The following is a 20,613-nucleotide window of genomic DNA, read 5'->3' as shown; positions in this document are numbered from 1 at the left end:
ATCTCTCTCTTCATAAATAAGTTACCAAGTTAGGCCTTGTTTAATTCGTAAAAAAAATTAGATTTAGCTACTATAGCATTTTTGTTTTATTTGACAATTAGTGTCCAATCATGGACTAATTAGGCTCAAAAGATTCGTCTCGCAAATTACATGCAAATTGTGCTTATTTTTTAATATATATTTCATACTTTATGCATGCGTCTAAAGATTCAATACGATGGGACAAAAAGAAAAATTTTGAAAACTAAACAGGGTCTTAGTAAATTTGCTGATGTGTCACTGTATTAAATAAGAATAAAACTCATTTGAAACTTCCAATAAGATTGGCCTTAGAGGAATGATGTTAAGAGTGTATCTTGCTTGTGAAACTGTGAGCCTTGTAAGTCTCACTCGTAACAGTTTTTTGCTTGCGAAAACGAAGCCATTTAGGGACGGAGGGAGTACGTTCCAGCAGCGACAACGTTATGTCCCAATATTATTCAGTGATGATCTCATACTAAATATATATAGCACTCGTAACAGCTTGAGGCGTCTTAGGCTCTTAGCCACCGCCGGTGAGGGAGAGGGGGGGGGGGGGGGGGGGGCAGCTCCAAAACAGACATGCTTAGAGAGGAGATCAATTTGAAATGGCAGAGAAAAAAAAGAAGAGACATCCTTCATTTATATTTCCCGTGACAGTGAATTCCTACTATACACTGACAAAGGGTTTTTATGCTTCTCGTTTGGAAGCAGTATAAAAGTTAATTAAATGAGATGCTCCTACCTGCACCTGGTTTAATCTCAACCATATGGGGCAGGTTTGGGCTTTGGCTTTCAATAATTATTGGAAGCTAACCATCAGACAGAACTTTTACCCAAAACATTGATAAGTAAATAAGCGTCACAAAATAGCAATCAAGAAAACGCAGCTAGCTCTCACAGTATAGAACAGCTGCGCATTCACACGACGTATACAAGCATGCATGGCAACATATAGTTACCTGCGACTGCGATATATATACTGGCACGTTTCAGCAGCGACGACGTCGACATCACGTCCCAACATTATTCATTTATATCTAATCTAATAGCTCACTAGCGTAGTAGCAATAATATTCTAACTACTACTAGCCAGCAAGCATTACTGAAAGAAGACGCACACAGGGCACAGCTCTGATGATCGAGCCTTCATCGTCGCGTTTGGCTGGCAGGTGTGCCGATGCCACGCGCTGTGCCAAAGTACTACGGGGAGTCGCCGGACTTCGCCGGGGCAGCGTCGTCGTCGTCGTCGTCGCAGCAGCTCGGCCCCGGCCTGCAGCATCCATCGGGGGGGTACTGGCTTATGGCAGCCGCCGCCGCCGCGTGTGGCAGAGCCGCCGGGATGACGCTGGCTCTCAGCAGAGCTCGCGGCACGGCCGCAGCGCCGGCGCTCATCTCACCGCCGCCGGAGATGAGGACCACGCACACGAGAGCTACCACTAGCAATTTGGAGACCTGCATGCTAGCTGCTTGTTTTACTTTCCCGGTTCTCAGCAAGATATGGTCTTCTATAGCTAGATGATGTCTGCCTTTTATAGACGAATGCTGATGATTCCTATTACCCTTTTGATAACAGAGGACGGGAGGATTTTCGTTCGATGAGATTGAAGAAATCACTTGGAACTGAGCTAGTCGCGACAAGCCACGGGCGGGCGCCCCGAGGTGGTGTGTGCTCCGTCCGCACCCGGCGCCGCACTTGCTTACGCACAATCTATCAGGTATATTTTTTGAACAAAGCACGATCAGGTATATATGAGGTAAGCATATCTTACACATACAGCCAACCGATGGTGGAATTGGAGTCAGGCTACCAAACACCCCCGGTCAGTGGAGTCACTTAATTAAGTCCTGCTTTTGTGGATATCCTACATAACTCTTTCTAGTCTTGAAAAGTCAATTTTAAAAAGAACTAATGATTCAACTTTATTACCATGTTTAAAATTTTCCCAACAAGCTGAGTTGTCCCATGTCAATTGCTTTGTTGATCATGGACTGTAAGAAATCTGAAGCAAGGACAAAGAGCAAGAGTGACAGCGGATCCCCCTGTCTCACCCTTCTCTTGCAGTTGAAGGTTTTTCATGGCATTTCATTTAACAAGACCGCGGAAGTGGCTGAGGAGAGTATAGCTTCTATCCATGACAACCATTTCAAACCAAAACCTTTGGCCTTGAGAATATTAAATAAAGCATGATGCTCAATTTTGTCAAAGGCTTTCTCGAAGTTAATTTTGATTATCACAATTTGCTTCTTGGAATGGCGACAAAGATGTAAGTATTTAAAGGCCCAAGCCAAACAATCTTGTATTGTCCTGGAGTGTATGAACCCATATTGGTTCTTATGAATTAGCTTGGTGATTACTGGCTGTAATCTATTAGCAAGGATCTTAGTTAGGAGTTTAACTGAAGAATTAAGCAGGGAGATGGGCCTATAGTCATTGAGGCTAGAGGGGCTGTCCGTTTTTGGGACTAAAGTGATAAGCGAGAAGTTTATGCTTCTGAGACATACATTCCCATCATGAAAAGGCCCTGTAGAGATTATAGAAATCTGTCTTGATGATATTCTAGCATTTTTTGTAAAAAAACATTATACAAAGGCTTCTAGCCATAAATCTATTTGAGGATGGTATTTTGTATTTGGCCTTAACATAACTAGAGCAAACTCCTTTTTGAAGATCATCTTAGACCTCTACACTGAATGTGGTATGTTATTGAAGATTGCATCATTTCGCATAGTTCAGATATAGCCCAACACATTGTGTTGATCACTTCCATGTAAAAGGGGAGATGTAGCTATGCTTTGAAGCTTTCTAGGATGTCCACCATCTCACTGCTATTTGGTACAAACATGTTTAGCTATACCAGTTGCATGCTTATGGCAAATGAATAATAAAAAAAGAGGTGAAGAGATCTTCTTCAACACCCAAAGAGCAAAGAACACAGTTATAATAATCAAGGTGCATATTCTTCCGCTTGAGAATGGCTCGTACTCAGTTGATCCTTCAGAAGGAGTCAAAAGAAGAATTTCCTTTTATTTGGACCTACTAATCTCCATAACCAAGTGTAAGCTCTGGGAAATCTTGACCTATTGTGTTGGTGAAATTTAGATATCGTTATTTCAATTTCAACTAGCAGGCGGTATATTTGTTTTTGCATTTTCTAATTGGTCAATTATTTATTTATTTGTTTTTATTTTTGAGAAATACTTATTGCTTTTTAATGAAAATAAAAATTCTCCACCCATGTTTATCCAATTATCCCCATCTGGGCTACCACGGCAACGCTGGAGGCCTAAATAGGCCTATAATGTGTGTGTGTGTTTTTTTTTATAGTGGGCCTAGAATGTGTTGACCCACAATAGCGAAGGCACCATGCCCGTTTCCGTCCCGTTTGCTTACATCACCAAGCAGCCGAGGACCAGAGTCAGAGAGAAGAAAAACTCCAGCCGCCGAGCTCAGCCGCCGCGACCGGGACCGGGGAAGATGGCCGACGGCAGCGCCTCCGCGTCGCCGCCCTCCGTTTCTCCGCACCACCAGTACCACCGCGACGCCATCAAGTCCTCAGGTACACCCTCGCGCTTCTCTCCTGTCTCCTCCCGCTGTCGTTGCTTGTTCATCGCGTCGAACACTAGGCGCGCGCGGGCCGCGGCCGTGGCAGAAGCCCTAACCTATCGACTCCCCGTGAGCTCGCGTGGCGGTTCTGTTGCTCTCGGAACGAGGAGCGGTGAGCGCGCTAAGTGCTCTACTGGCTTCTGCTATTGCCTTATTTGGGAAGAACTTCGCCTACACCAGGGTTGGATAACTGTTTGCTCGAGCAGTCGACAGTCGAGCTGATTAGAATCGGGACTCGTCTTATGCTGATTAGTGATTAGAATCGTGAGTCGTGACTCATCTTATTAGCAGGGTTAGGTGGCAAGGAACTTGGTTTGAGGGGTTATTCTGTAGTGAACGAAACCTGGCGAATTGGCATGACAAACAGTTTACAATTTGACATGTGGCTCAAAATTAATCAGTGGCTGCTGCTACCTCCTGTAGGTAGCTGCTAAATCCCTTGTGAAGTATTACAGACTTGTGTTATTTTTATTAGGGCGAGCTATTACTTAAAGTTCACCACCACTGATGTTGCTATTGGATTTTACATTTATGATTATAGCTGCATAAGTTATGCAAGTAATGAAATTAGGGTAGTACATTGACTGTAGATTGTTTGATGTTAGTGTTCAAATTATATGTAGGTTAACTCTGTAGCATCCTAAATTAATCACGTGACAAAAAAAGAAACTTATTACAGCATTGCAGAAAAAAAAAACATGTACCATGGTGCATCCTACTTCTTGTGGATCTTGTTGCTAGTCTGCAGTAAGTATGTCTGGTTGCGTCCTACTTCTAATGCCTTTAGTTGGTTGTATGTCTGGTTGCAGTGCGCAATACAGCTGCTAACCGGAGGAGGGAGCAGGCTCTTGCAATAGGGAAGGAAAGAAGGGAAGCTTTGATGCGTGCAAAGCGTGTGTGTCGAGCTCCTCTTTCTGGCAGTGATGAGGCTGCAGCAGAAGATGGTGACATGGTTACTGATGAGGGGAAAGCAGATCTTGAGGCTAGAACGACTCAGGCTGTTGAGGAACTGAAATCTGCTTTGTCAAGCCAGTAGGTGCCTTCTATCAAAAAGATTTCCATTTATGTTAATATAAGCCCTAAATTCTTGGTGCACTCTTTAATAGCCTGAATATATCATCTTTAATAGCCTGAATATATCATACTGCTCTCCCTTTTCTCAACCAAATGAAAGCCAATCACCTTGAATTATTCCTAGTCTTAGTTTTAAGGTCTCTTCCTGTATTTCATCTACAGGAGGTCAGAATAGTTTGGTTATGATGCATTGACAGAATAGTTTTAATAATATCTTGAACATCTCATTTCATATGTAAAACCCTATGTGGTCATTAATATGATTTACAGACATGAACCCGGCCTTGTTTAGTTCCCAAAATTTTTCAAGATTCCCCGTCACATCGAATCTTGTGGCACATGCATGAAGCATTAAATATAGACGAAAACAAAAACTAATTATACAGTTTGCCTGTAAATCGCGAGACAAATCTTTTGACCCTAGTTAGTCTATGATTGGACAATATTTGCCACAAACAAACGAAAATGCTACAGTAGCGAAATCCAAAAATTTTCGCGAATTGAACCAGGCCATTGCACCGTTGTCTGTTTGGGATTCTGCTTCTGTTTACTTGTTTTTGATATTTTTCACCTTGGAAATTAAGCACCAGCTAGCTGAAGAGTTAAACTTAATTCAAACACTCTCAAATTTAACTACTAGAATAGAATAGAATATGAAGCGCATATTAAAAGTACTCTGGTTTTGAATTATATGTTTTACGGTTACTCTTAGGGGAAAAGGGGCACAGAAGAGGAAGACAGAGGTGCTTCGTGCTTTAAGGCGTTTGTTGTCTCAATCTGAAGTACCTCCAGTTGATGCTGCAATTAAAGCTGGAGCAGTCCCTCTGTTAGTGCAGTATCTGTCATTTGGATCATCAGATGAACAAGTTGAGCACACCCTACTTATTGTTCCATAACTCTAACAGAACAATTAAACTGAGTAAAATTTGGGTGTATTGATCATTCACATGGTAATTGTATCACTATACTCAATTGATTTTTTCTCTTATCAAGATTCTTTACGCTTTTTATTTGCAGTTGCTAGAGGCAGCTTGGTGCCTTACAAACATAGCGGCAGGGGAACCTGAAGAAACTAAATCCTTACTTCCTGCTCTACCATTGCTCATTGCTCACCTTGGTGGTTAGTTTTCTCTTATTTGTTGGTCAAATGTAAACAGTGTTCATTTCCGTCTCTAGAATACGCAATTCTCAAGAATGACTACTAGGTTGACCTCCTATAAAAGTCTTAATCTCCCTATGTCTGTTAGAGAAGAGCTCCACACTTGTCGCGGAACAATGTGCATGGGCCATTGGTAATGTTGCTGGTGAAGGAGCAGAACTGAGAAGTACATTACTTGCTCAAGGTGCTTTGTGGCCTCTTGCCCGTTTAATGCTGTCAAATAAGGGTTCTACAGCAAGAACTGCTGCTTGGGCATTGTCAAATCTCATAAAGGTTGTATTGATTAAGTTCCTCTCTTTCTTGTTATGCCACAGTTGTCTCTTTACCAAGAGCATTTTAGTAATTATTAGAAGTAATTAAGCATTAGATTAAACTTGAAATAAGATAAAGCCTTTCTAAGATGGTAGTGCTGTAACAGTTTACTCTCTGTCCTCTTAGTTGTCTTAAGTCAAACCATCCAAAGTTTGACCAAGTTTGTTCAAAAGAACATTACTCCCTCCGGTCCTATATAAGTGCCAGGAGGAGAATCACAGAGACCAAGACGAGAGTTGATTACGGCCGTGGAGAGTAATTAATCCGTGACAATTATGCAGCCGCGCTGCACAGCATGCATGCAGTCAGCTGAACCGACGAAGGGAGTTGGCTCACGCATGCAACTGTTCGGTGTCTAGCGCTTCGCTATCCGGCTAAGTATAAATCCCGGCCATAATTAGCTTTGTTATGCTAACTCCGCCACTTAAATCGGCCAAATTGAAAAATGGCCGTGCGCCACTTAAAAAGGACTGGAGGGAGTAATATTTATACGATATCAAAGGGGTAAATTGTGAAAAAGTACATTTCAGAATAGTTTATCTAATGGAGCTCATTTGATACTGTAAACATTCTTGTTCTGTTCAACAAACTTGGTTAAACTTAGGATGGTTTGACTTAGGACAATTGAAAATCCATTATATTTCTGGACAGAGGGACTAGTTCACAAGTCATATCCATATCTTGCCTTGACATAAGTTCAAACCATATATGTGTTGGCAAGTTTAGACTCTTTCCAAAAATAAAAAGATTATAAAACCTTATATGATTTGTATATACTAAATTGCTCCAACAGCGGGATCCCAATTCCTGATCTAAACTGCCTGGCTATTAAAAATTTGGAGGATTCTGTAATTCGAAAGATGGCTTGTTTTGGTGATTTTAGATGCTCAACTTAAAATATTTCAAGAGACAGTACTATTTTAAGGTTGAGTCAACATCACACAAGTAGAGAATCCATACAAACAAACTGCTGGGAACCCCAGCTGGTTACTGAAAATTCTTGTACGCTCTTGGATTTGTCAAGAATTTAGCAAATGTCACCCTGCTGATGGGCTCAATTGTTGTTTCTACATATGCTTGTATCTACCTACCAAGCTTCATTTGCTGAAATATTTGTTTCTCTTATATCCCAGGGGCCTGATTCCAAGGCTGCGAATGAGCTTATTGGCATTGACGGCGTACTGAATGCAATCACACGGAACTTGGAAAAAGCGTATGGACATGTTTTTATTTTGCATTGCTTCTGTGCACTGTCTATCATTCAGTAACTTAACTTTTGATGAGAACTCAAGTAGAGATATGGTTGTTCTGACTTCTAATGCTAGTTTCTTACTTGCTACAAAAAGTTTACCAGTTATTTGTCCCTTGTTCTTACAGTCCCATGAAATACATTCTTTTTAGCTTAATTAGGGATAATCTCAGTTCTTTTTTTGGTGGGGTATTTACATTCGCTGGCATGTGACCTGTATCTTCACTGCATGGCAGATCTTAGAAACATATGTTGGGAAGGGCTCATTTTCCTTATTTTCTATATTTAGCCCCTCCTAATAAGCTTCAACGATTACGAACTTGTGGGGCAAGAGGCTCCATACTAAGATTGCTTGAGCCCTGGCTCACCCAGTGCTACATCCGCCCCTAGACTTCTGTTATAGTAACATGTCCAATCTCCTGATCCTTTCATCAGTATGCATCCCATGCTGTGTTGTATAGATTGGCTGCTTTGTGCAACCTTCTCTATGCAGTTGCTTTTGTTCTGGCCCTTGTCTTATGTTTGGGCTGTTTAAAAAATGTATAAGTTCTGCATGTTTACATCATCAACTACTAAACTCTATCGAATCCCCATGCTTGCTTCGCTCATCAATGCTGCTGATGAGTTGGTTTTGGACCCTTTAGGGATGAAGAACTTGCTACTGAGGTGGCATGGGTAGTGGTCTATCTTTCAGCACTTTCAGAAAAAGCTACCAGCCAAATAGTAAGAAGTTCTGTGCCACTGTTGCTGATCGGGCGCCTTCTAGCATCTGAAAACTTGCAGCTCCTCATTCCGGTATCATCTCCGTTTCTCCATCTCAAATTTTTCCTTGTGCCTATTCTCACTTTCAGAATTTCCCTAAAATGAAACACCTATTATTTGGGCACTTCTTATTGTTAATAACTGTTGCACAGCAAACTGTTCTATTTTCCAAGTTGGCATCTGCTTGCCAGAATATTTTTTGTATAAAATAAAGGTGCTAATAATGATTCCCAGATAATACGGATTCACCATTACTCTACATTGTACAGTCAAGGATCATTTTGTCTTGTAACTGTACAATTATCTAGCAACATGTTATTTCACAGCAGACTGATTGACTTTTCTTATTTCAAAAAGGTACTTCGCGGTTTAGGAAATCTTGTAGCTGGTGACGGTTACATGGTTGATTCAGTCCTAACTGTTGGAAACAGTGTCACAGGTTAGCTCATAATCAGATGTTCCTTTTATAACTACTTGTATATGAGCACCATATTTGTTGTAATGATATTTATCATCAGTTAACAGCTTTCCGTTCTAGAGTATGTGTTAGTATCCAAGTACTAAGTTACTAACGAAATATTGTTCCAGATCAAGCCTTGGCAAGTCTTATCAAGTGTTTGAAGAGCGACAATAGGGTTCTCAAGAAGGTATGTTACTCTTTCATTTGCTGACTAAGTTTATTTTAATTTGGACTCTAAAAGCTCATATAGCTCTTTGGTTGTCTTGTCTTTTTTTTTAACTGTTTATACAGGAGGCATCATGGGCCATGTCAAATGTAGCAGCAGGCAGTTTCGAGCATAAGAAACTGATATTTGCTAGTGAGGCGACTCCTTTGCTGATGCACCTCCTCAGGACTGCACAATTTGACATCCGCAGGGAAGCAGCATACACCCTGGGCAATCTGTGTGTTGTGCCAGCAGGCAGTGGTAACCCCCCAAACATAATCGTTGATCACTTAGTTGCTATCGTAGATGGTGGAGGCCTTCCAGGATTTATAAATCTGGTGAGGTCAGCTGATATAGAGAGTGCCAGACTTGGGCTTCAGTTCCTGGAACTGGTAAGGGAGTCCAAAATTTGAATTCTTAAAAGTGTTTAGCCATGTCTTTTGTCTACCTGCATTCATATCACCTCAAATCAAATTCGTTTTGCAGGTGATGAGAGGATACCCCAACAATCAAGGTCCAAAGCTTGTGGAGAGGGAGGATGGCATCGAGGCTATGGAGAGGTTCCAGTTCCATGAGAACGAGGTGATGAGGAATATGGCCAATGGTTTGGTTGACAAATACTTTGGTGAAGACTACGGTCTCGAGTGAGTTCCTTGTGCCCCGCTGATACATCTGGGTAAACATCGACATCGTAGAGCTGTTCGTTGGTTTGAATTGTAACAGTGCTAGAACAGAAGGATGCCCGTTCATCATGGTTACCATGGAATTTAGTCCTTGATATGTAGCTGGAAATGTGAATGTGTTGAGTGTGAAACTGACCGTGAGCTGGAAATGTGAAGTATGGATAGGGGAAAACGTCGACAGACTTTGACATCTTGTACAATACGAAATAAATAGCCTGGCTGTTTTCTTTCTCTTGCGGCCATTTGCCAATCCAAATTTGAAATTTAAACAGATTGCTGCAACAGCAAGTTGTAAGGGTGTATGTGCTGCAACTGCAATGATCATCTGCTAAACACATGCTTTTATTCTGTAATGGATGGCCGTATGATTTCTAGAATACGTATCACCATTGTTACAGTAGCAGGACACTAAAATCCTAGCACTAAACTCGTTTTGTCAACGCCTTGTTTAGTTTCCAAAATTTTTCAAGATTCCTCGTCATATTGAATCTTGCGCCACATGCATGAAGCACTTAATATAGATAAAAAAGATAACTAATTACACAGTTTATCTGTAATTTACGAGACGAATCTTTTGAGTCTAGTTAATTTATAATTGGATAATAATTGTCAAATAAAAACGAAAGTGCTACAGTTGCGAAATTCAAAATTTTTCGCGAACTAAACAAGGCCTAAAAAGAAAAAAAAATTTCGCGAAAGTGCTACAGAATGCTCATCGGATACACGCACGTACGGGAAGGAATCATAGTAGCAATCATTCAGAATCGAGATAACGAAGCAGCAGAGCGTATAGGCCACAAGACCCAACCAACTACCCGTGCATGCTTTCCACGACCTTCCCCGGCCCGGCGGCCCATAATTGGCTAGTCACTTGCTCCTAGCCTCCATAAATTCATGCCTCTAGGCTCCACTGTCCACTCCTCGTACTACAAGTGTTGTTGCTCTGCAGACCGCCACCAGTCCAGCACCGGCTCCCCTGCTGTAGAGCGCCAATGGCGGCCGCCACTGCCGTCCTGGCCGCCATACTGACGCTGTCCAGCTGCTGTGCCGCGTCCGCCGCCACCACCACCGTGACGGCGGCGGCGGAGTCGGACCGCATCGACAGACTTCCGGGCCAGCCGACGGTCAACTTCTCCATGTACTCCGGCTACGTCACCGTCGACGCCGCCGCGGGGCGGGCGCTCTTCTACTGGCTCATGGAAGCCTCCGGCGTGCCGGCGGACTCGGCGCCGCTCGTGCTCTGGCTCAACGGCGGACCCGGGTGCTCTTCTGTAGGCTACGGCGCTATGGAGGAGCTCGGCGCCTTCCGCGTCAACCCCGACGGCGCGACGCTCTCGTTGAATCCCTACGCCTGGAACAAAGGTCCAGTTTCGAATTTCGATGCCCTTTTTCTCCCCCAAGATTGTCATGGTACGGTGGCGATGATGGATGGATTGGCTTGCTTGCAGTGGCGAACGTGCTGTTCTTGGACTCGCCAGCCGGCGTTGGCTACTCCTACACCAACACCACCAATGATCTGTACGCTGCCGGTGACAACAAGACAGGTGAATTGCTACACACACAAACAGGGGCGGCACCAGACTAACTAATTACTGACAAGACAATGACTTACTGCACTTTAATCCACCCCAATCTATGTATGTATAACAAGGTGGATTGGGGGTGGAAAATTATTAACAAGTTTTTCATCTCGATCAATCCACCAAAATACATGTGGATTAAAGTGAATTAGGGTGTAGCTAAACAAGGCCTTAGAGGTAGTATCTAGTTGTATAAAATTGATATTTGTACCGACCACCAAGGATATAAATATAGCAAAAAACTCTTTGAGGAGAATCCCATCGCACAATTTCCATGCGCGTGTGCAGTTAGGAATCAAACTTGCAACCAAAGGTTTTGGGTGAACGTCACCCAACACTACACCCCAAAGTTAATTAATTATGAGCAAAGTGACTATTCTTTGCTTTATTTATGAGCGAAGTGACGATTCTTTGCTTTATTTATGAGCGAAGTGACGATTCTTTGCTTAATTTATGAGCGATTCACTTTAGTAAATCTTATAATGAATATCTGAGACCCTAATTTAATTGAAAAAAATTAAATTCAAAAGTTTTAGATCTTGTCGAGTTGTATAACTTTGGTTTGTCGTCTCTCCATCTGAGGTCTTTTGAATTTCTTTTTCCAAATTCTGAGGACTTGAAACATAATTTTTGGACTTTAAATGATTTCGAATGAAAAAGTCACACACTATAAACTTTTAAATATCTTTGATCTCTACAACTTTAATATACACTTTGTTTTCATCCGATATTAATACGTTGCATGATAGCTGTAAAACTAACTAACATCTCAAGCTAAATGACAATACACATTCCTACATGCTATTTTTCCCCGTCGGACACAATGAAGGCACACGTGGAAATACACCTACGTACTGGCAAGTAGGAGATTTATAGTAGCCTGTTGTGTCCTGTTGCATGACAATGATATCTCAACAACCTACATGTTCCAATATCGATGATAAATGAGTTTGATTCTCCAAAATACTTTCCACTTTCATATGTCTTGTTTTTCTTGCTCTTATGGATGTTTCTTTGCTAATGTTGTGCAGCTCATGACTCGTATGCTTTCTTGATAAATTGGTTGGAGCGGTTCCCGCAGTATAAGTATCGTGATTTCTACATTGCTGGAGAGAGCTATGCAGGTGAACTACCATAAAAATTTACCAACTCTATACTCCCTCTATACCCATAAAGAAAGTAGTTTTTGACAAAATTTGATTCAAAAGTGATTGCTTATAGCCAAATCATACAGAAATGGGACATCTCCTATGAAACCGCAAAGCGGGAGGTCCAGCACCAGGACCACACACTGAAGCAAATAAGGGACACAACCCAAAATCAGCTCAGCAAGCAAACTAAACAAACACCAGGGAACATCTAGAACAAAGACCTGAAACTGTAGCCAAGCACCGATCACCTGAGAAGACACCCCCAAACAAACTCAAAGCAAACATCACTGAACCAGCAGAGTGAGACAAAATCATCCACCGACTCTACATTCCTATCCTTCTCCTCTGTTTCCACAAGGAACTGAAGAGATGTAGAGCCACACCTTCCAGCTGCCTGCGGCCATCCTTCATTGTACTCCTCTCTTCCTCTTTAGACAACAGGGACCATTGCCGTATCCAGTATGTCCCCCTGAAAATTACCTACAAATAGGAGTTAGCAATTTTGTTTTGGAACACCGCCTCATTTCTATTCAGCCATAAAACCCAATAGATGGCTGCTATCCACACTATTATTTGTTTTCTTAGCCCTGGAACAAAATTCCTTATCCAAGATCCAAACATGTGAGAAGTAGACTTTGGTGGCTGAAAGTTAAAGGTCATAGACATTGTGTTCCACACAAATCTAGCCACACAACATTCAAAGAACAAATGCTGAATGTTCTCGTCAAAACCACACAAGTTACATTTAGAGTCTCTCCCTTCCATTTTCTTTTTAATAAGTTATCTTTTGTTAAGATTACACCTCTTTTTAGGTACCACAGAAAAAAATTTAATTTTCAGAGGTAGCCTAGCTTTCCAGAACATTTCTTTTCCTAGAATTCCTATCACTTTTTATCATTTCTCTATATAACGACTGTGTTGAGAAGACTCCTCTTTTCCCTATTTGCCAAATGAATTGGTCCCTCTCAGTGTTACCTCTAGCATAATTTGTTGCAACGATTGTTTTTCAGGCCACTATGTCCCTCAACTGTCTCGGGTAGTGTATCGAAACAATAAAGGAACCGAGAATCCAACCCTAAACTTCAAAGGTTTCATGGTTAGAACTTCTTGAGCTTAGATTGCTTTATGCTCCCTTAATTAGTTTGCTCATTTCTAGTTAGAAATAAACAACTGTTCAATCAATCTCTAGGTTGGAAATGCGGTAACTGACGATTACCATGACTACATGGGCACATTTGAGTACTGGTGGACACATGGGCTAGTATCCGATGAAACTTATGTGAAGTTGTGGTCGACCTGTAAATATGATGCGGCTCAGCACCCCTCCGAGGAATGTCAAAAGATCTATGAAGTTGCATATGATGAGCAAGGGGATATTGATTTCTATAGCTTATACACGCCTACTTGTAAGAAGACTTCATTGCTTAAGCGCAGGCAAATAAGAGGAAGAATGGTATGTTTGAGTTGCCACGAAAATTTACTGTTTCCTTGTAGCTAATGATAGTATTGTATACTCTCCCTAATGTTTTTATGACTGTGTAGCTATCTACTATATTATTAACAGTATGTAGCTCATCAATATGTGCTCCTGCATGGCCTAGAATGTTAAGCTGCATAAGCATTAAATATTTTTAGGATAAATTTAGTGTGTACAGCTAATCAAAATCAATTATATTTATTCTCTCTCTCTCTCTCTCTCTCTCTCTCCATTTTGCAACACAATACCCATTCAGATACTCTATAATCTCTACTCGATAGTGACAGTGTTACCAATTATTCTATATGTATTTTCATTCTTTGCATTGCTCCATTGTGTGTTTTTAATATATATTTAGTTGGAACATTAGCTTAAGTGTATCGTCTTTTTGCATCTTTTGTGACATTATGAACATATATTTTGGCTTTGAACTATCGATCTTATTAGTCTGTTTTTTATCCAAATGTTAAGTTCAAACTTTAGTTCTTGTTGTATCTTTTATAATAGTGTAGTTAGGTAATGTGGACACAAAGCAGGGGTTACTTTAAGTTCTGTACTTCTATAATGATAGAGAACCCCTTTATGCAAAAGAATATCCAATGGCTATTATTGACGATTATGATTAGAGCGTAGCAAATTAAAGGCTAAAAATTTCTGATTATTGTGAGAATCTCTAGATTTATCAGCTCATGCATAATAACTACACATTTGTACGTTCAAATGTAGCCCTGGTTGCCCAGAGGATATGATCCCTGCACCGAACTGTACTTCACAAAGTACTACAACTTACCTGAGGTGCAGGAAGCTTTCCATGCCAATGTTACTGGAATACCATATGCCTGGATAGGCTGCAGGTCTCTGCTCAACTGCTTTCACCTTGTTTAATCTTAGGTTGTGCATGATAATTTGCACTAAGCTCCACTGAATATCTGCAGTGACCCAGTATATGAATATTGGCAAGATTCACCGAGGTCCATGCTTCCTATTTACCGTGAACTTATCTCGGCGGGCCTAAGGATATGGGTTTTCAGGTACATTAATTGCATTTCTGTCGTTGACAGCATGCATGGCTTGCTAGCTATTGTGTGGTGCAGTGAATTGGTAATTGTGTGTGCAAACTAATCTTCTCTTACATTGACAATTTAATTTGGCAGCGGTGATACTGACTCCGTCGTCCCTCTCACTGCCACAAGATACTCCATTGATGCGCTGTCTCTACCAACGATCACAAAGTGGTATCCTTGGTACTACGATGAAGAGGTACTGCATCAAATCTGATACAGTCCCATTAAACTCTCAGCTACATACACTAATAATCATGTCTGTAATGGTGTGGATCTTGCTTATCTGCAGGTTGGTGGATGGTGCCAAGTGTACGAGGGTCTGACGCTGGTGACAGTCCGAGGTGCAGGGCACGAGGTTCCCCTTCACCGTCCACGGCAGGGCCTGAAGCTCTTGGAGCACTTCCTGCAAGGCGAGCCCATGCCCAAGTCTGTAGAGAGCGTCCAGTCGTTCTAGAAGTAGTTTCTCGATCGCTTGGCTTGATGAATAAGGCCGGACTTTGGCAAGGGATCTTCACATTCGCCACCACATTTTTAGGTGGACATCCATGTATGTTTCCATCTGTTGTCCAATCAATAATCGACGGTTTATTAATAAAACTTCTTTAAAAATGACTTAAACTATTTTTATATATTCTTTTTAAATAAGACGAGTGATTAAACTTAAGTTAAAAAAATCAAACGTCTTGTAATTTGAGATAGATGGAGTAGTTTTTAGTCATGTAGTGATATTTTTAATTGGTGGGTCCTATTAAAAAAGTTGATCTCTAGCTCTACAACTGCTTATTCGTTTGGCTGAGAAGCCATTGCTGAAAGTATTGCCCGCTGATTTGTAGTGAAATAAAAACATTATGAGCTTGTTTGCTTGAACTTATCTGCCAAATCTACCGGTCAGTCAGTAGTATTTTTTTCTGCCAATAAATCAGTGAACCGTACTTTTAGCTATGACAGCCTCATATATTTTTTGACATAAGATTGAATGCTAGATTTATATGTTTTTTTAGACGAATGGAGTATTACGGTAGCATTAGCATGGGTTTCTACTTTCTACTGCCTTAACCGATGCGATGATCAAACCATTCAGCCGATATGATGATCCAGCCTAGCCAAGCCAACCAACCTCCGGAATCTCTATCCAAAAGTGAACAGCCACTTGCGCCGTTCCACGCTTCCCCAAAATTCTCAACTACTACTGGTCCGCAGTCATTCTGTTCCATCCATTGGCTCTCTGCTCCAAGTCCTACCCCACTCTCCCTGCAACGCTCCAATCCTCATCACTCTCTGTGTCCGTGAGCTCTGCTCCTCTGCATCAACCAGAGCTGCCCTCGGATCCAGGGACCTACCGCGAGCGCCAATGGCGGCCGCGGCGGTCCTGGCCGCCATACTAGCGCTGTTCTCCCGCGCGGCGTCCGCAACGGCCGCGACGGCAGCGGCGAAGGCGGACCGCATCGGCAGCCTGCCGGGCCAGCCGCCGGTCAACTTCTCCATGTACTCCGGCTACGTCACCGTGGACGCGGCCGCGGGGCGGGCCCTCTTCTACTGGCTCATCGAGGCGGCCGGCGTGCCCGCGGAGTCCGCGCCGCTCGTGCTCTGGCTCAACGGCGGGCCCGGGTGCTCCTCCGTCGGCTACGGCGCGTCGGAGGAGCTCGGCGCCTTCCGGATCAACGCCGACGGCAGGACGCTCTACTTGAACCCCTACCCCTGGAATAAAGGTCCGATTTTGATTGCCTAGGCGCGCCCGCCTACTTTTTTTATCTGTAGCGTGTTTGTCATGGGGATGATCGGCTGGTTGGGTTATTGCAGTGGCGAACATGCTGTTCTTGGACTCGCCGGCGGGCGTCGGTTACTCCTACTCCAACACCACCTCCGATCTGTACACTGCCGGTGACAACAAGACAGGTGAATTGTGGGACCATTTACAAATCAGCCAATAATACTTTCTGCCAATAGTACTTTCTAATAGTTCTAGGACACTACGTGTATTCATTCTCCTGCTGTGATTCTCGCTCTTACGGATGTTTCCTGCTAACGCTATTCTGCAGCCCATGATTCGTACAATTTCTTGGTGAATTGGCTGGAACGGTTTCCACAATACAAGTATCGCGATTTCTACATCACGGGAGAGAGCTATGCAGGTGAATTTCTGTCAAAATTGACCAATTTACGATGGAGATTATGCAGTTAGCGTCACCCAGTAATCACATTTACACTCCTCGAGCCTAATTTCATGCAATCACTGTTTCCAGGCCACTATGTGCCTCAGTTGTCTCAACTAGTATACCGGAACAACAAAGGCATCAAGAAGCCAATCCTAAACTTCAAAGGCTTCATGGTCAGAACTCAGAACTTCTTTTATTTAATTTAATGCTCTGCTTGCTCATTTCTCTTCACAATGATAGTGTTCGGTCAATACTGTAGGTTGGAAATGCGGTAATCGACGATTACCATGACTTCATTGGCACATTTGAGTACTTGTGGACACATGGGCTCATCTCTGATGAAACCTATGAAAAGTTGCGGTTGGCCTGTCAGTTTGAGGTATCTGAGCATGCGTCGAAGGAATGCAACAAGATGTTTGGCATTGCTGAGGCTGAGGAAGGAAATATTGATGCATACAGCATCTACACGCCTACTTGCAAGAAGACATCACTTCATAAGCGCAGGCTTATAAGAGGAAGAACGGTATATTTGCTTTGCTACCAAAACATAACATCTTAATCTTTCTGATTGCTGTACAACTACTTACTATAATTTCACACTTCTGGAAGTGTAATACTTGTGAAGCATAATAGTTCATGTATCTCCTGACATCACACTTGTTCAATTGTAGCCCTGGTTGCCCAGAGGATATGATCCCTGCACTGAGAAGTACTCCACAAAGTACTACAACTTACCTGAGGTGCAGAAAGCTTTACATGCCAATGTCACTGGAATACCATACCCCTGGGTAACCTGCAGGTTTGTTCTGCTGGTTGTCTTGCTTTGGTCACAAGTATTTCTTTTGATTGCCAGCAAAGCCGCCTCTTCTTAGTTAGTCGCACTAAACACCATGATTCTTTGCAGTGACCCAGTGTATGATTTTTGGAAAGATTCGCCGAGATCAATGCTTCCTATATACCGTGAACTTATAGCTGCAGGCTTAAGGATATGGGTTTTCAGGTACGTTGAGTTTCTGTTTACATCATGGTTTGCGTTCAACTCTAAATCTTTGGAAGTGGCAAAAATTGCTGATGTTTAACATAAGAAATTTATGATAAATCAATGTGTGTGGTTGTTCTTTTGGATATGGATTTTACAAATCTCTTACACTGGACAATTTGGCAGCGGTGATGCTGATTCTGTTGTCCCCCTCACCGCGACAAGATACTCCATTGATGCCCTCTTTCTACCAACTGTCACAAACTGGTATCCTTGGTATGACGATGAAGAGGTTAGTCAGTGGCACCACTACATCCACCTTGACATTTTCATTACCTTCGTGCTGGAAAGTTATATTCATGACATTATTCTAACGGTGTCAATCTTGATTAGGTTGGTGGGTGGTGCCAAGTGTACAAGGGATTGACACTGGTGACGATCCGAGGTGCAGGGCACGAGGTTCCCCTCCACCGGCCGCGGCAGGGCCTGAAGCTCTTCGAGCACTTCCTGCGAGATGAGCCCATGCCCAAGCCTGTAGATAGCATTCAGTCATTTTAGAATTGGTTACTGTCTCTGAGTCTCTCGCTTGATGAAGACCTGGCTGCGCATTCTTCTTGCTGTAACACATTCGTTGCCACATTTTACAGGCCAACACGTTTCACTTGTTCAATAATCCACATTGGCCAGCCGTCACACTCCATTGTTACGAGTGATTTTCAGGGAAAAAAACTGAGCTGCCTTAATTGTCTTCCCCTGTTTTCTGTTTTTCCTGTTCCTTTTTTCTTCCGCTTTTTGGCAGCTCAAACCTCAAAGTGGTTTGTGTTCGTGTTTTTTCTCCTTCTATTAGTATAACACGGCAATCCTCTTGCTGTTTTCGAAAGAAGAAATCAGAACATAATAATCCTCGTTTCAGTGAGCAGATTGGGTATTTAGCTAGCAATATCTCGGTTTGACAGTTACGATGCTCTAGACTTTTGGGGGCTTTATAAAAAGGAAAGATGCATTGGGGAGTAATTTCAAGTTTATCTGAATTTTAGAAGCTCCCGAACATCGATACGGTGTTCAGCAACCTTTACCTCACTACCTGCATCCTCTGCTGCAGCATTGCAAGCTGTATATATAATTCAAATGAAAAACATTACTGAATGATTGATTCGACAGAAGTGAATAGAGAGATGACATTTGGTGTCTTTTTTTTTTCTGCGGTGAAAATGAACTCCCACGGACGGAAACCGGTGCCAATACATCATCATCAACGGCTCTTCATCTTGCCGGTGTCGGGACCTACAGCTCCGACGAGCTCGGCATCAGCTGGCCCCCGCGGCCCCGCCAACCGCGTCCTTGCTTCAGGTTTGGGTACATGTAGATACAGCAAGCATGGCAGCTTCGAGAACCAGGCCGGCCGGCCGCGCGCCGACGGAATCATGCATGGCGCTCGGTCGCGGCATGCAGTTGCCGATGGCCCAGGTGTCGTCCACCTACAGCGACGCCCTCCTCCTACTGCCTCCCGCCGACAGACACCAGCAAAAAGGGCCTAGTTTAGTTCCGAACATTTTTTTCATTTTTGTTATTGTAGCATTTTCGTTTTATTTAATAATTGTTGTCTAATCATAAATTAATTAAGCTTAAAAATTTATCTTATAATTTACAGATAAACTGTGCAATTAATTTTTGTTTTTAACTATATTTAATGCTATATGTATGTGCTGTAAGATTCGATGTGACGGAAATCTTGAAATTTTTTTGGTTTTTGGGTAAACTAAACAAGGCGCAACTCTGCGTGTGTCGAGCGGTGCATCCGAAGTGCGAACCTGGAGGCTGAAAGTGCCAATGGAACTTCTCGAAACATTCTACAATACGAAGGATAGAACTAAAACTATAAGGTTTTCAGAAACAGTTCGATTGTTTTTTTTACGGTCAAAGGGGGGAGACGCTCTCCACCTGATTTTATTTTATTAGTCCCTTAACAGACCCATAATAGTTTACCAAAGTAAGTACATAGTCGCCAAAACGGTGACAATCAGAAAGAGATAGAGATATGGTGCCGGGGGGGGGGGGAGGGGGGTTTGTACAAAAAGCGGATTGCCAAGTGCAAAATGCAAAAACACAAAACAAAACAGCAGGAGCAACAACAGGCGTAAATAGCTTATCCCTGGCCTTGTCAGGCCATCTCAAAAAGCTGACACCATACAACCGCGATTTGCTTGTTCCTTCTTGGTAGTCTGAACCTCCATTGCTCAACAGCAGTCTTGCAGGTAATTAGGATGTCTTGGATAGAGAGAGTTTGCTGGCGGAAAACCTTTGCATTTCTCGCCTTCCAAAGCTGCCAGCAGCATAGGGAGAGAAAGGCAGGGAGTTCCTCCGTGGGCACGCCTCCAGATGGCATGATGTTATGGGTGGAGGCTACCTGCACATCAAGGATTGCGCTGAGATTCAGTCGTTGCCAGAAGAGAACTGCAATTTGGCATCCTGCAATTATGTGATTTGGAGTTTCCGCTGCCTCAGACTTCACACGTTTGATCAGCACAAATCTTCTTTCTGTGAAGGACTGAGCGGCTCTTAATCCTTCCCTGGACAAGCAGCCACATAAAGAGCTGGACTCGCGGTGGCGCGCAGTTTTGCTCTTGCGTCATCCGGCTGTCCTCTAGCCTTCAGTAGTCGGTAGATAGTCCCACTG

General features: G+C 42.7%; 3 protein-coding genes across 3 annotated transcripts; all 3 read left to right on the top strand.

Annotated features, from left to right (window-relative positions):
* LOC8059116 (importin subunit alpha-2) lies at window positions 3,384-9,824 on the top strand. The gene is made up of 11 exons (XM_002457264.2): window positions 3,384-3,578; window positions 4,435-4,657; window positions 5,412-5,565; window positions 5,717-5,819; window positions 5,947-6,131; window positions 7,304-7,383; window positions 8,064-8,214; window positions 8,539-8,620; window positions 8,770-8,828; window positions 8,933-9,238; window positions 9,333-9,824. The coding sequence occupies exons 1-11, from the start codon at window positions 3,386-3,388 to the stop codon at window positions 9,492-9,494; spliced, it is 1,698 nt and encodes a 565-aa protein (XP_002457309.1). The 5' UTR covers window positions 3,384-3,385; the 3' UTR covers window positions 9,495-9,824.
* Window positions 10,405-15,443, top strand: LOC8059115 (serine carboxypeptidase II-1). Its single transcript, XM_002457263.2, has 9 exons — window positions 10,405-10,891; window positions 10,978-11,073; window positions 12,141-12,233; window positions 13,271-13,356; window positions 13,450-13,713; window positions 14,464-14,591; window positions 14,673-14,768; window positions 14,892-14,997; window positions 15,091-15,443. Exons 1-9 carry the CDS (start codon window positions 10,522-10,524, stop codon window positions 15,253-15,255), a joined length of 1,404 nt encoding a protein of 467 aa, XP_002457308.1. The 5' UTR covers window positions 10,405-10,521; the 3' UTR covers window positions 15,256-15,443.
* On the top strand, window positions 15,977-18,688 carry LOC8075129 (serine carboxypeptidase II-1). The gene is made up of 9 exons (XM_002457262.2): window positions 15,977-16,510; window positions 16,602-16,697; window positions 16,841-16,933; window positions 17,045-17,130; window positions 17,217-17,480; window positions 17,629-17,756; window positions 17,862-17,957; window positions 18,123-18,228; window positions 18,330-18,688. Exons 1-9 carry the CDS (start codon window positions 16,153-16,155, stop codon window positions 18,492-18,494), a joined length of 1,392 nt encoding a protein of 463 aa, XP_002457307.1. The 5' UTR covers window positions 15,977-16,152; the 3' UTR covers window positions 18,495-18,688.

Source organism: Sorghum bicolor, chromosome 3 (genome assembly GCF_000003195.3).
Source record: "Sorghum bicolor cultivar BTx623 chromosome 3, Sorghum_bicolor_NCBIv3, whole genome shotgun sequence".
Taxonomy (NCBI): domain Eukaryota; kingdom Viridiplantae; phylum Streptophyta; class Magnoliopsida; order Poales; family Poaceae; genus Sorghum; species Sorghum bicolor.
Note: the sequence above shows the minus strand (reverse complement) of the source record. Positions and strands in the feature narration are given on the sequence as shown.